The sequence below is a fragment of the Chlorocebus sabaeus genome, chromosome 23, assembly GCF_047675955.1.
Source record: "Chlorocebus sabaeus isolate Y175 chromosome 23, mChlSab1.0.hap1, whole genome shotgun sequence".
NCBI lineage: Eukaryota > Metazoa > Chordata > Mammalia > Primates > Cercopithecidae > Chlorocebus > Chlorocebus sabaeus.
In genome coordinates, this window is record NC_132926.1 from 34,715,447 (window position 1) to 34,729,713 (window position 14,267).

Below are 14,267 nucleotides of genomic sequence, written 5' to 3' on the forward strand. Positions count from 1 at the left end.
GCCTCTCCAAATACGTCTCCCTTTGACCGTTTGATTTTAGCAGGTAGCTAAAGGACAATATATTCCATCGCCCAAGGGCCATGGTTTTGCTTGTGATAACATATAAAAACCTTCGTCTATCAGCCCTGTCTAAAGTAAACTCTGGATTGTGAGCAGTGCACGTGGTTCATTACTGACGGGGAGCAATAGCAGTTCTACTCCAAATCCATGGCTGCACACAAGGAACGTGTCTGAGCTTCTGCCTTCCCACTCCACAGGTGTTTTCTACTTTGTACTCACAGAGCAGCATTCATGTTCTTTCTTTGATTCTGAGACTCAGGCAGTGGAGTTTCTTTAACAAGATACTACTTGGATATTTTTTAAATATAGGGAATGGTTGAGTCCACTGCTACCGTGCCTCTTGTAGCCTCTGAGAGCGAGTCACGACTTTCCATTTTCTAATGTGTGTGTGTGTTCCGGGCCTGGGGAACCCAGCAGGCCCGCCAGGTTGCGGAGTCGGACCAGTCCCCGGCGTCTGAAGGGGCTGCGCCGCTGTTTACCACCCGGCGAGCAGCAGAGGCGGCGCCCAGCCCTCCTCTCGAACAAAGGCGCGGTCGCCGCATTCGACCCGCGCGATGGCGGAGGAGAGCGGGTGCCGGGAGGGAAGCCAGGAACCGTCTCCATTCTGAAACCAGGGCAGGGAAGGTGGGAGATCCGGCAAGGGGCTGGCTGGGGGCGGCGGTGCCTGGGGCTCGGCTCCGCGGCCGGGAGGGCGTAGCTGATGCTCCCACCCCCGGGCCTCAGCCTCCGCTCCAGAAAAGCCCCTCGCGCCCCCTGGTGGCTGTGGAGCAGCCTGGCTCCGCCACACTCGCAAATCAGGAAAAAAAAAAAGGAAGAAAAAGAAAAAGTGGGTGAGGCAGATGCAAAGAGGAAAATCAATAGGGATAAGAGAGAAGAGGGAGGAGTCGCAGATCAGCCATTCTTGTCTTACGGGGTCCCAGCTGGCACAGCAAAAGAAAAAAAAAAACACAAAACCCGGGCGTGAACGCGGGTGGAGGAGGGTGTGCGTGGGGGGGGGGCGGGGGTGAAAGGGGGACCGGGGAGATTTACTATTGTCTCTGGCAGCCGCCGCGGGAGCCCGGGAGGGGGGCGGAGGCGGGCGGAGGCGGCGGCGCGGCCAGCGCACCATTCACTCCACCTGATCTCGGGGCGCTGTGCGCTGAGGATAGGCGCGGGCGAGCCGGAGCAGAAGAAGGAGGGAGGGAGCCAGCCGCTGCAGCCACTGCCGCCACCATGTCCTACCAAGGCAAGAAGAACATCCCGCGGATCACGGTGAGTCCGGGCGGCCGCCGCTCCCTCCCTCCTCGCTCGCTCCCCTTGCCCGCTGCGCTGCGGGCGGGGTCGGCTCAGATCCCGCCGGCTTCACTGGCCGGGTCCCCGGGGAGGGACGGAGACCCGGGGTCCGGGTGGTGGAGCGCGGCGGTCAGTCCAGCCGGCGCCACACAGACTGAGCGACCCTGGGGTTTGGGGAAAACAAAACAAAGAGGAAACCCAAACAGTGGCGCGGAGAAGTTTGGATTATTTATTCTCCCTTCCCATCGCAGGCAGGAGCGCGGGGCTCGTGGTTCTCCCAGGACCCCTGCTCCGCCTGGGGTGTCGGTTTGTGCCGCCCCAGGTTGAGGTGTGCTTTTTGTCTATGGATCCTTTCGGCCGGACTGGGTTTGGAGAGATGACACCTTTCCCCAGGGGTACTTCGTAGCCCGACCGCGCCCCTCTCCCAGCTCCAGCCCTACGGCTCTGACCCCTGCGCCGCGAGGGTGGCAGAGTGTCTGGACCACCTGTCCTCGCCGTGTCCCCTTCATGCCTGCGTTCACTCCGACTCATATTTCAATGTATCATTTATGGGACTGGACAGCTAACGTGGCTGCAGTGGGAATGATCAACTTTGTGTGTGTGTGTGTGTGTGTGTGTGTGTGTGTGCCTTCGATGCACTTTACATTTTTCATTTCTTTTCTCCCTCACATCAAAGAAAAGGCCGAGTTTTTAGAGCAGATTTTAGTTTGCTGTCGCCGGCGCACGCTGTGTGCATGCAGTGTTCAACCCATTGTGTGCAAGACCGAGACGCCGCGACCGGCGGGTGTCAAATGCGCTAGGGTGCGCCTAGGGCGGGGTGGAGAGGGGACGTGCCATTATCAGGTACAGAAACCGCGTCTTCACCGGCGTCCAGCAAGGCTGGGATTCCGTAGTGATGCTCTGCAACGATGCCCCCAAATAGTAGGCACATATGGCAGGCTGGGATGGGCATTTACAAAAATAGAATAAATAAAAACTAACGTTTTTTAGTTTAGCACGGAGCAGTGCGGTTGTGCTTTGTCTATAGTGAATTAGATGGGGTGTGTGTGTGTGTGTGTGTGTGTGTGTTAGTGGGGGAATGGGTGGCTACTCCATCTTTGCAAGCTGAACAAAGGAAGTGATCAGCTGGCCCCTGGAAGGCTCTGCTGCCGCCCTAGGGCAGAGCTTTACCTGCCACAGTAGTTGATTTGCAGGGTCCACCAGGTTTTGTTGCAGGCACGAGTCTGTTTGCACTTGTTCCCTTAGGCTTGGAACATCCTGCGCGTTTGCTATTGAGATGCAGAATCTTCCCCTCTGCAGGCAGGAAGAAGCCTCCGTTGCCCCTAGTACATTTTATTGTCAAATCGTTTAATTAATTATTTATTTTTTTGCCTCACCATACCTTTTTCATGCAACTGAGCTTCACTTCACACAAATGCACCCCACCCCTACCAGCTTCCCAGCTGGTGTTAGGGAAGAAACACTCCCCAGGGAGAAGAGTTGAGGCCCGCAGGGATCCTTTTGCCTGGTAGAGGCTTTGGGTTTTAACGGATCCTCCTTTACCACTACCTGATGGCATTCACTTTCCATTATTGAAGAGAGATCATGGATCTTTTACAATGCACCGTATTATCTAGTGCCGACTGTCTTGTCTTTCCAAAGAACTGTGGAAGTTATCATCCAAAAAAGAAAGAAAAAGAAGGAAAGAAAGACAAAAGACAGAAAGAAAAAACTGATTGGGACAAAAGCTCAATTTTTACTTATTTCCCCAACTCAGGAGATTGCACCACAGCTCTCATGCTGTTCTGTGCTGGAGGTATACCACATGTTCCTGCCACTTGCTTTAACATCCAGTGTATATTTGCTGGTTTTCCTGTTAGGGATAGGCAGAGAACCTATCTTTTTTTTTTTTTCCCCCTCCTAGACTGCAGTGGTTCTTCTTCTGGACTCAGCCTGTGACATGACATTGAGAGCCACACCCATTCTTCTAGGTATCATTTAAGCCACCTTTAAGGAAAGATAAAGAAATTCAGCCTTGATAACTTGCCTTAGGAGCTCCAGTAAATGTGGTTGCGCCCTAATCCCAGGGTCAGATTTGCAGTGGATTCCCTTTTGTTTCTGTTTGAATGATCATCCCTGGGGTACATCCTTCATTTTCAGTGCGGCTTCCATCCTTTCTCTCTGTGTGTGGGGCGTGGTGCTGCATAGCAGCCTCTGCCTTGAAGCTGGAGCTGTATCTCCAGCAGCTGTAATAGGAGTAGACAGTGGTTGTGAATTTCTTCAAACCAGGCTGCCTTGAATTCATTGTTAAAACCAAGGGGATGAAAAGGAAGGGCATGGCAGGAGGCAGATGTTGGTCTTTGGGGATAAGGAATCCATTTGTAAATTTTCTCATGCTTCGTGTTTGCATTTCCGTGAACAAGGAATCTATTTTAGAATAAAATATTTATGTATGTTTGTGTGTCTATAGAAGATTATAGTTGTCTATATACTATGAAGGTTGAGGTACCTTTTCTAGATATAGTTATAAATATAACAATGTAGACATACATATTCATGTGCAGAAAATATGATTAAAGATCTAAGTATAACGTATACTCCCTACCATCAATTCTAGTACGTTTGAGAAATGGTAATGTTACGGAATTTGAATTGAATTTTCTATGCCCTCTTCCTTTCTGTGAAGGCAGCCCCACCCAGTAGCTGAGGTGTCACTGCAATCTGAGGACTGGTGGGGGCACTCTTTCTTGGCCTGGTACCCTTTGCCTTCCTAGGAACTACTTTCTACCCGTGTTTTGGGTCCAGAATAGGGTTGGTTGTTTTTCTTTTGTTTTGTTTTTTCCTCCTTCTACCTATTTTTATTGCCTTCCTGAGATTAAGGCATTCTTACTATCCTTGTTTTATTGGTTTCCTGTGGGAGGGCTGGATATGAGGGGGAGATTTCTGTGTCCCTGTTGGAGTTGGCTGGGAGTAGCTACCTTTCTCCCGAGTAGCTCCCGGGACTTCAGATCTTCATTGCCCCTTCTCAGGTCAGCTATGTGGATTATCTGTTCTACCTCAACACAAGCCTTGCTTCTAATGATCAGAGACTGGCAGTTTTGGGGATTCGACAGATCACAGCAAGGGCCCTTGTATCTTTACTGTCTCGCCATGGACCTGGTATACAGATACATAATGATTAGGCTTGGAACATCCTGTGCGTTTGCTACTGAGATGCAGAATCTTCCCCTCTGCAGGCAGGAAGAAGCCTCCGTTACCCCTAGTACATTTTATTGTCAGATCGTTTATTTGACACTTAAATGGATGAATTGATTAAAAATTATTCCTGATAATAGCCCACACATGTTGAGTGTTTATTCTGTGTCAGGTATTACGTTTTTTTATGCCTTACATGCCTTGTTTCGTTGAATCCTTGACTCAATCAATACTGTCTGAGAGGGACTATAGTTACCCCTATTTTATAAGTTAAACAAAATCCTAGAAAATAAAAAAATAATTTGCTCATGGTCAGAGATTTAGTAAGTGTTAGAGGCCGGACTTAAACCTACATACCCGACTGAAATAAAAATGCATGTCCTTCGCCATCACACTCTTTTTGGTGTCTCTGCCTCTGCCTCTACCATCACTGTTACTTGGCATTGGTAGGGCAAATGGTTTCCAGACCATCTCCACTGCTGGGAGGCATATTTTTCTTGTCACTGTCCACAAATCCCATAACATGGTCTTTCTTACCTTTTATATTAAGTACATATAAGAACACATTTTTTGAAATAGTAGTCACCATCAATTCTACAGGTAGAAACTTTTGATAAGTTACAGTTATTGTTTTCCTTTGACACACATTACAACTTGAAGCTGACCACAGGACTGGGCCAGGCCCTAATACTTAGGCACTTAGGTTCCAGTATTTTATATGTATTTTCATATTAGAACCTCCACAGATAATCATTTCCCAGTTAAGGAAGGAAACTGAAATATGGTTAGGTGAAGTCAGTTATTTAGAGTTGCCTGGTGAGAATATTGGGGCAAAGCTGGCAATCAAACCTAGGCCTTGTCTGGCTTCAAAGCTGAGGATGCCGTGGTGCAGCAGCTGCCTCCTGGAGGCATGTGCAGCTGAGATGTTGAAAGTTGTGGAAACAGCTCCAGAATTCCCTCTAGGAGACAAATGACAGAGAACTGGTCTTTTGCAACTCTGTTTGGATTTCTGTAAACATTGTCTTGCAGATAATGCATTTCTGTTGCATTGAAAGTTTGGTTGTGTGTGTGATATTTGGGAATTGCTGGACGACAAATCCCCAGTTAGGAATACAACTTGCAAAGTTCAGTCTAAGGTGTGTAGTCAGAGCTCTGTGATCTCCCTTGAAAGGGGTAATTGTGAGTGTTGTAGGTGCCACTGGAATTTATTTTCTTTTTTGGAGAAGTGAAGAGACCTTATGAACTGGAGTAACACCCAGATCTCTGCAGCAGTTAAGCTGGGATCCTAGAACTAGAGGAAGGGACAAATACAATCCCACCTTTGGATCTACGCATTCCTCTTGCTTCAATGGTTGTCATTTAAGAATGAGAGGAAAATATTAGGAGATGGAGAACTAGAGTTGAGGAAACCAAAAGAAGAGGAGTCACGGAAAACCAGTTCTCTCTGTGTAAGGCATCTTGAAAGGGAAATTCCAGGGTAAAAGACAGAAGAAAAATAGCAAATGCTTAGGAATGGAAAGCATCTTAGATATCTGATCATGGAAGTCTTAGCCCAGACCCTGACTAACGTGTTCATTTGTTACTTTAAATTTTGAGCAGGTATGTGCTGATTCTTAGCCAGGTTATTCCTTTTCCTCAAATACTAGGAGAAGGCCTCAGGTATACAAAGAGCCTCGAACATTACTAGCTGTGACCAGGCCAGCTGGGCACTGGGAGGAATTCTGAAGAAATAGATTTCCTGAGAGAATTCAAGTCTATGTGGCAAGACCCTCAGTTTATAAATAAAAAGCGTTTCTGCTTATTGCACTGAACTACTAAGAGGCTCAAACAGTGGCCATGAAAGTGGTCTGTGAACTCTGGATGTGTTCAAGAGAGCAGATGCTGATTTATATTTATAAAATCTCAACTACTTTGGAATGTGGAAATTAATAAAAGAAGATTTGACAATGGTCTGGTTAGAAAGAGACTACTTAGGAAATGATTTTTTTAAAATAAGAGTTTGCCAAAACAAAAATAAACAGTGTTACATAAAAACTTTTTTTTGTTGTTGTTTGGTTACGTTACAGTGTTCCTAAGAATTTTATGCTTATCATCTCTGACAGTCCGATACAGGCCATTAGACTGCCTTTGAACTTTTGATACAGAGACTCTCCCTTAACCTGAATAGAGGGCATTTTCCTAAATTAGTTGAACTCTGTGTCATTTTTCAGTGCTGATCAGCTTCTAGCCTAGAGTGACACAGGTTATGAAGATCCTTTCAGCTGTTTCTTCATAACTCGTGTTTTAGTGGCTTGTCTGCTCTTTTTTCTTCAGTTGGGGAAAAAAAAAAAAAACCTAAATTTGAAAAGAACAACAACCAAAAGAAAAAAAAAACTTCTGTCCTAATTGGTCCTCTGTTCTTTACCTATTGACATATTTTATAGGGCCATTTGTTTTTGCTTATTACATTTGAAAAACTGCAAAATGTTTACAATAGTAGGAATGGGTCTCTGGGGTGTAAATGTTTTCATCCTTTGATGAAATCAGTGCAGCTAATCAGAACGAGACAGGAGATTTGAATATGTCATTACTAACTCTTGTGATGGATGGTTTTTTTGGTTTGTTTGTTGTTTTTTGAGACACAGGTTTGCTCTTGTTGCCCAGGCTGGAGTGCAGTGGCTCGATCTCAGTTCACAGCAACCTCAGCCTCCTGAGTAGCTGGGATCGGATCACCATGCCTAGCTAATTTTGTATTTTTAGTAGAGATGGGCTTTCTCCATGTTGGTCAGGCTGATCTCATCTCCATGTTGGTCAGGCTGGTTTCGAACTCCCGACCTCAGGTGATCCACCCTCCTCGGCCTCCCAAAGTGCTGGGATTACAGGCGTGAGCCACCGCGCCCGGCCCGTGATGGATGTTAATAGGAGAGGTGAACTGTTCCCTGGTTTCTCCCTCCTCAAATCAATGCTCAACTTTGCCTTTTCTCCCACTCTCTCTAGGCAAATGAGAAACAAATAAGAGACCTTGGAAACCCCAGAGAAATAGACTCCTGTATTTTCAGACTCCTTTTGCTGTGAAGTCCCTCTTTCATCAACATATGCTTATTTCAATATATGAAACACAGGTATCCTCCCACCCCTCAAAAAAAGCCAAAGCTAGTTTGGTGGAATAGAATGAGCCTCTCAACTTGGCCTCTTCTTTTGGTTCCAGTCCCTACATGAAGCCCAGTATAAAAACTACTTTTCTTGAGGAATTTTGTTCTGTTAATTAGATTGTAGGGAACTCAGTCGTAAGAAATATGGGACTAAGCATGGTGGAGTTATTATTGTTAACTGTCTTAGTGAAAGCTACATGGATTATCTCATTGAACTCACAGCAACTCTTACAGCTACAGTTATTAACCATCATTTTGCATTCTGGAGGGAGGCTCAGAGAAACTAAGTAACTTGGCTAAAGTCACACAGCTGAAAAAGCAAGAACCTGGGATTGATCCCTGCAGAGGTAAATTAGTTTCATAGGCAAGAAAGCAGTGGTTCCATAGGCACAGGTGACTACCTCCTCCCGCCATTATCTCCAGCTGTTAGCTCCTAAATGTGGGTCAGTGTTCACAGAGTGGAAGGATTGGAGATGGTCTGGCCAACCCTATCACATCACTATTGGAACAACAAGTGAGTTGTGTGTCCTCTTGACAGTGGTTCATGCATTGCTTCTGCCAGCTGTCTGAGTTAGATTCTGGCTTTTGCCCAGGAGCATGTATGAGTACAGGGTGGAAAAGCAGATGCTATTTTTCTGCCTAGCTTCAGAGCAGAGCTGGGTCTAAGGCCCTTTCTCACCCTCTATCCCTGTCTTCTTCCCAGACATAGCCAGGCTGTCTGTTTCCTTTCAGTCACGCGGAGAAACATTTGCAGGACACACCCAGCACTTTAAGCTAGATGGGGAAGCTCCACAGTAGAATGGTCCAGGAACCTATTTGGAACATCTGGAATTCAAGGGCAACATTTCTCATGGCCTAATTACTACTTCTTTTCTCTGGAAGTGCTGGACAATGAGATTTTAAGGGTAAAATGAGATTTTATTTTTTAAGAGAAGAGTTCCTTGGACTAGTGGAGCAAAGGAGCCCTCTTGTTCTTGGATGCGGAATAAGGAAGCGAACGCTGGAGGGAGTATCAGCACACTGTGGTTCAGGCCTGCCTTTGCCTTTAATTTACTTGTCACTTTGGGCAAACCCTTATTATCCTTCTCAGATTCTGTATCAGTAAAATGAAGGCATTGAACCAGATGCTCCTTGAGGTCCCTGCCAGTGCAAATGACCCTGTGAGCCAGCCCAGCCTCTCCTCACTTTGTTCCAAATTCACAGAGAGGAGTTCTAAGCCCTTCCTGTGAGGGAATAGAGAGTAGGGAGAAAGTGGATGAGAGCAGCCATTGTTGGCTGAAACTCAGAGGGACCAGCCAACATCTGTATTGTATATAAGGGGCTTTGGTTGCTTTTTACACTTAAAGTCCCAGCCTTTTTCTCATTCAGGGAGTAGACTTAATTAATAGATTTTTTGCAGAGGAGAGATGGACTAATAATGACTGATAGATCTTCTGCCTGGCAGAGCATTAATATTAATTCAGATGAGCATTATTAAAGTGATATCATGATTCATTTGCTGTCACATACAGTCTTTCTTTAGGATAAGGCTACTATTGATAAGGGCATGAAAGCGATAAGTGCCCAAAATCTAGACTGGCCAAACAAACAAGAAAACAAATCGAAAACAACTCGGCGTCTGTATCTGCTCACCAAGCTCTTTTTTAGCTGCTCTTGCTAATATTTTAAATATGATGACTGCCATCCAATGGAAAAATCTACCCTCAAAGGCCCAATCATGCCATGTACATGCCATGAGGATAGGGATGGTTTTTGTTTTGTTACCACTGAATCTCCAGCACTTAATCTTTGGTTGTCACATATTAGGCCCTCTGTATTTGCTGAATGAGTGGGTGTATTTAACACTTACCTGCAGGAATGATTTCAAGAGAGAAGATCACCTGAAAGTATACCAATTTGTTCTTGTACATAATCTTCCATTTGACAATTTTCTAGAATATTAACTTCTAAATAAGGCCACACTCTAAGGCATAGGATCACTGGGCCAAGAGAAACATGACAGCTCTTTAGCAGAACAAGCAAGTCATTGTAATCCAGGGCCTGACCTGGGCACATGTGCCAGAAAGTCCATCCATCACTTCGACTTCTTTCTTGTCTGGCCTCCAATCCTCTCTTTCTTCCAGATTCTGCATCTGGGCTCATTCTGAGCTTGTTTCAGGAGCCTACCTGGATACTTGTTGCCTGCAACAAAGACATCATTTCTCTTACCGCAAATGATTTAAAAGAATTAATACAGACCTTTATGTTCTCTTTCATATAGAGGAAACTGTCACCATGACTCTTTGAACCAGGATACAATATAGATCTTAATTGAGGTCTCTTTCTGCCTTTGCACATAAACTATAAAGTCATTAGAGTTATTAGCAGCAACTAGATAGACCAATCTGCATTTGTAAAGCAAACTTGGTATTTTGGAAGCACTGGTTAAGGAGCAGCTCATAGTTCTTTTTGTTTCCCTATTAGGGCTGGACATTTACATGGAATGGTTTTGTTTCTGTGTGTTCTTTCCAAAGATTTTTAGTCTCTTACCCCACTGCACCTGTCAGCTTTCTCTGAGCTACATTTGGAGCTATTCTTATTACTAGTTTTTATTCTAAATGTAATTTTTAGTTTGAGGGGTGGGGCCAGTTAACACAGATTTTACTAAGCTTATCTCTGGGTACAAATCAGAGTTCATGATTTCAGTAGGTTTATGTGTAATGGTAATCAATAAAGCCTTTTAAAGGGAGTACACAATGGGAGAATCAAAGTACATTCATGGAACCAAAAACCTTTGATTAGAAAGTGTTTGAAGAACACTGTGTTATAAGAATGTCATATATAATATAATCAGGTATGATAAAAGCATTTTGCTATTTTTTATTGCATAAAAGATATTTATTGACCATAAGTTCTGGGAAAAGTTAGTTTAATAATAAGAATAATTCACATTTATTGTATCCTGTGTAAAGTGCTTTTTATTCATCATCTCACTTAATTCTCAAAACAACTTAATTAGGTAGATAGATTTTTAACCAGGTCTTTCTTTCCAATTTATTGATGAGGAAATTTAGAGAGATTAAGTAATTTGTCTAATATCATACAAGGCTTAAATGATGGAACCAAAGTTCAAACTTAAGTATATGTGACTTAGAGCCCCCATTCTTAACCCCACAGTATGGTGCTACCTTAAGTTAACCCCACAGTATGGTGCTACCTTAAATTATAGGTTATGGGGGACATGGAGAACAGTTGGTGCCCCTCCTCTGCAAAGGGGATGGACTCATTAGCACTGCTTGGCATCAGGAAGCCTTCTAGCCTTCCTGTTAAGAGCAGTTTTGTTTCTGGCATGTCCAAAGCTACTCCACACTGTTGTACTTACACAAACAACTTTCCAGGGAGATTCCCACCACTTTCAGCATCTTTGCATTGAATTAGCGAAACTACCAATTTGGGATTCTTCCTAACGTGAATTTAAATGCCACCTTCTCATTTCATACTCCACACTGCATGCCCCATTCTGTTAAATCTTAGGTAAGATTCTTTTGAGGTTTGACTTACTATGACTCTGTAAAATTCATACTTTCAGAGTCTCCATGGAGATTACTTTTTTCTTTATCTCTCCTTAAAAAAAAATGGGATACATGTGCAGAACGTGCAGGTTTGTTACATAGGTATACATGTGCCATGGTGATTGGCTGCACCTATTGACCCGTCCTCTAACTTTCCTCCATCACTCCCCCACCTCCCAACAGGCCCTGGTGTGTGTTGTTCCCCTCTCTGTGTCCATGTGTTCTCAATGTTCAACTCTCACTTATAAGTGAGAACATGTGATATTTGGTTTTCTGTTGCTGTATTAGTTTGCTGAGAATGATGCCTTCTAGCTTCATCCATGTCCCTGCAAAAGACATGATCTCATTCTTTTTTATGGCTGCATGGTATTCCATGGTGTATATGTACCACATTTTCTTTATCCAGTCTATCATTGGTGGCCGTTTGAGTTGGTTCTATGTCTTTGCTGTTGTAAATAGTGCTGCAATAAACATACATGTGCGTGTGTCTTTATAGTAGGATGATTTATATTTCTTTGGGTATTTACCCAGTAATGGGATTGTTGGGTCAAGATTTTTTTTTTAAGTCTAATGCCCCATCTTATGGATAATAAAACCAAGACCAAGTGGTACCCACCTAATTTGCATTTTTGCTACTATCTGTTTTACTGTGGGGCACAAGGATTTTAAAATTAACTAAGGCTTTTTTTACACTACAAAATAAGTATGTTGGTTGTAGAAAAATTTACCCAAAGCACAAACAGTAAGTTCAATAAAAATAAGCTACAATGAAATTACTCAGAGAAAACCACTGTAAACTTTCAGTATACCCATCTAGATTTTTTTCTTTGGACTGTATGTGCCATTTATTAAAATGATTCCACATATTGTTTATGCTGTTTTATGCCTTACTTTTCATTGCACAATATATTACATCTTTCCATGTTTTAAATATCCTTCCATAACTTAATTTTTAATAGCTATATATTATTACATTCCTTGGAAAATCTAGTTAAATGAATCTCATTTTGTTTGCATTGTTTTGATATTTTCCAACATCTTTGCATTAACAACAAAAATGAAATGACAGAATTATTGTCGGTTGTTTTTTAGTTGAAGCCAAACTAAAAGCTACGCCAGGATGAGAGGTTGAGTAACCTGCCTGAAGTCACTCAGCTCATGAGTATCAGACTACAGATTGAAATCCCAGTGTCTTTACTCTTAGCCTTATATTCTTGTCACCACTCATTCCTTCATTAGTTATGCCATTTTACATGGAAAACTCTGCTTTCTCTCATTTCCTCCAGCTCTTGAATGAGCACATTTGTTTTCTCACCGTCACCTTTGCCTTCCTCCCTGTCTTGCTGAGGCTGTTGACATTTGTAGAGGTACACTGTGTCTTGGGACCTGAAGCTACACAGCTGGAGAGGAAACATGGCCAGTTCTTCCCCACTCCTTACTGGCTCAACCTATAAGCTTGGAAGCTGGTTTTAATTTTACATTTTCTGTGTGTATGTGTGTTTGTTTTTAAAACTTTTTTCCACTTAATTCTTTCAAGGAGACCTTTATTTGAAATCATGCACTTTTCCCCTCAAAGTGAATTGGTGCCTCAAATCTTGATGAGATTACTTTGTTTGGGGATATTGATAAATTCATAGTGGGGTTTTTGGTTTATCCAATTAAATTGGTTTAAATTATGGCCTTATAGAGAGAAAGGGCCTTCGACAACTTAGAAGGTTTTAAGGCAGTTGAATATAATCTTCTGCTTCTAGGGACTTCGTCCTGGGTTTATTCCACCAAGAAGGTATGTTTTGTTTGTTTCCTTTTCATTTCACTTACTTCATTGCATGCTCTATCTCAGAGCGCTTTTTTGCTATGAGAAATCATGGGAAAAACTTAGCTTTGCTTGGCTAGGGGCAGGAAGAGAAAAGGAACCTGTTATTCCAAGCTCTTCATTTGAATGATTGAGAAAATGTGGATCAAAAAGGGAAAATAGTTTGCCAAGGTCATATAGTAAAATAGGTTTAAAAAATTATGAGGCATAGGACTCATTTTTCCTTGCTGTAGTTTAGTGCTTTTCTCATAACTTTTGTTGAGGAAGGCAGAGAGTGAGGGGGAGAGTGAATTATGTCCCCTACCCAGTAATTGAAGTCTTAACCCTCAGTACCTTAGAACGTGACTGTATTGGAGGCAGGGTCTTCGGAGAGGTAATTAAGTTAAACGAGGTCATTAGGATGGGCCCTAATCCACTCTGACTGGGGAGTTTTATAAGAAGAACAGATTAGGACACGGACACAGACACACACAGAGGGAAGACTATGTGAGGACACAAGGATTAGGGGAGTTTGATCTGCATACTAAGGAGAGAGGACTCAGAAGAAACCAGGCCTGCTGACACCCTGGTCTCAGACTTCTAGCATTCATAACTTTGGGAAAATAGTTTCTGTTGTTAAAACCATCAGCCTATAGTACTTTGTTATGGCAGCCCTAGCAGAGTCATAAAGGGAGAAAGTGAAGAACGAAGAATGAAAAAATTAAAAACTTAAAACTTGAGAAGTTCTCAGAGAGCAGAAAAGGGAGCCTCAAATAAAATTTATAAGAAATTATGGCAGGCCAGAGCCCATGCTAACTGATTTTCAATCATAATTGTGTATATGGCATTTCATTCAATTATATTACCATGCCCATGTCATAGTTATTATTAACCCACTTTACAAATGAGGAAATTGAAGCTCAGAAAGTTAATTTCTCTCAAGTTCCATCATTATTAACTAACTGGCAGAACTAAGTCCAAATTCACCTTCTTGTCAGCCTTGAAAAGCCTCACTTACTGTACTGTTCTATCTCCTGTTAAGAAGGTTAATGTAAGCTGCTTAGGAAACATTACTTACCGAGTTATTTAATGTTAGGAGAAATAAAAAAAAATGTACTCCAAAGTCTCAGTGACCTGGAATCCACTTAATTGATTAGACAGGAAATATTTGGCCCTTGATTTTAGGATAAAAACAGAGATTAGGGAAATTTAAAAAGATAGTGTAATTAGATTTCAGTACAGTCTTCCCTGTGGCTTACACTTTGACATGTCTAAATGAACAGCTAC

At 43.1% G+C, this 14,267-nt stretch overlaps 1 protein-coding gene across 2 annotated transcripts in view; it reads left to right on the forward strand.

Annotated features, from left to right (window-relative positions):
• Positions 1-14,267, forward strand: part of DPYSL3 (dihydropyrimidinase like 3) — a 118,928-nt gene that overhangs the window by 54,011 nt on the left and 50,650 nt on the right. Inside the window, exon 1 of one of the 2 annotated variants that reach the window (XM_038006332.2) lies at positions 1,143-1,311. The exons of the other annotated variant lie outside the window; for it this stretch is intronic. Within the exon in view, the coding sequence (XP_037862260.1) occupies positions 1,273-1,311 (39 nt within the window). The 5' untranslated portion in view covers positions 1,143-1,272. Of the gene's footprint in view, positions 1-1,142; positions 1,312-14,267 lie in introns of those variants that run through there. 2 annotated transcript variants of the gene reach the window in all.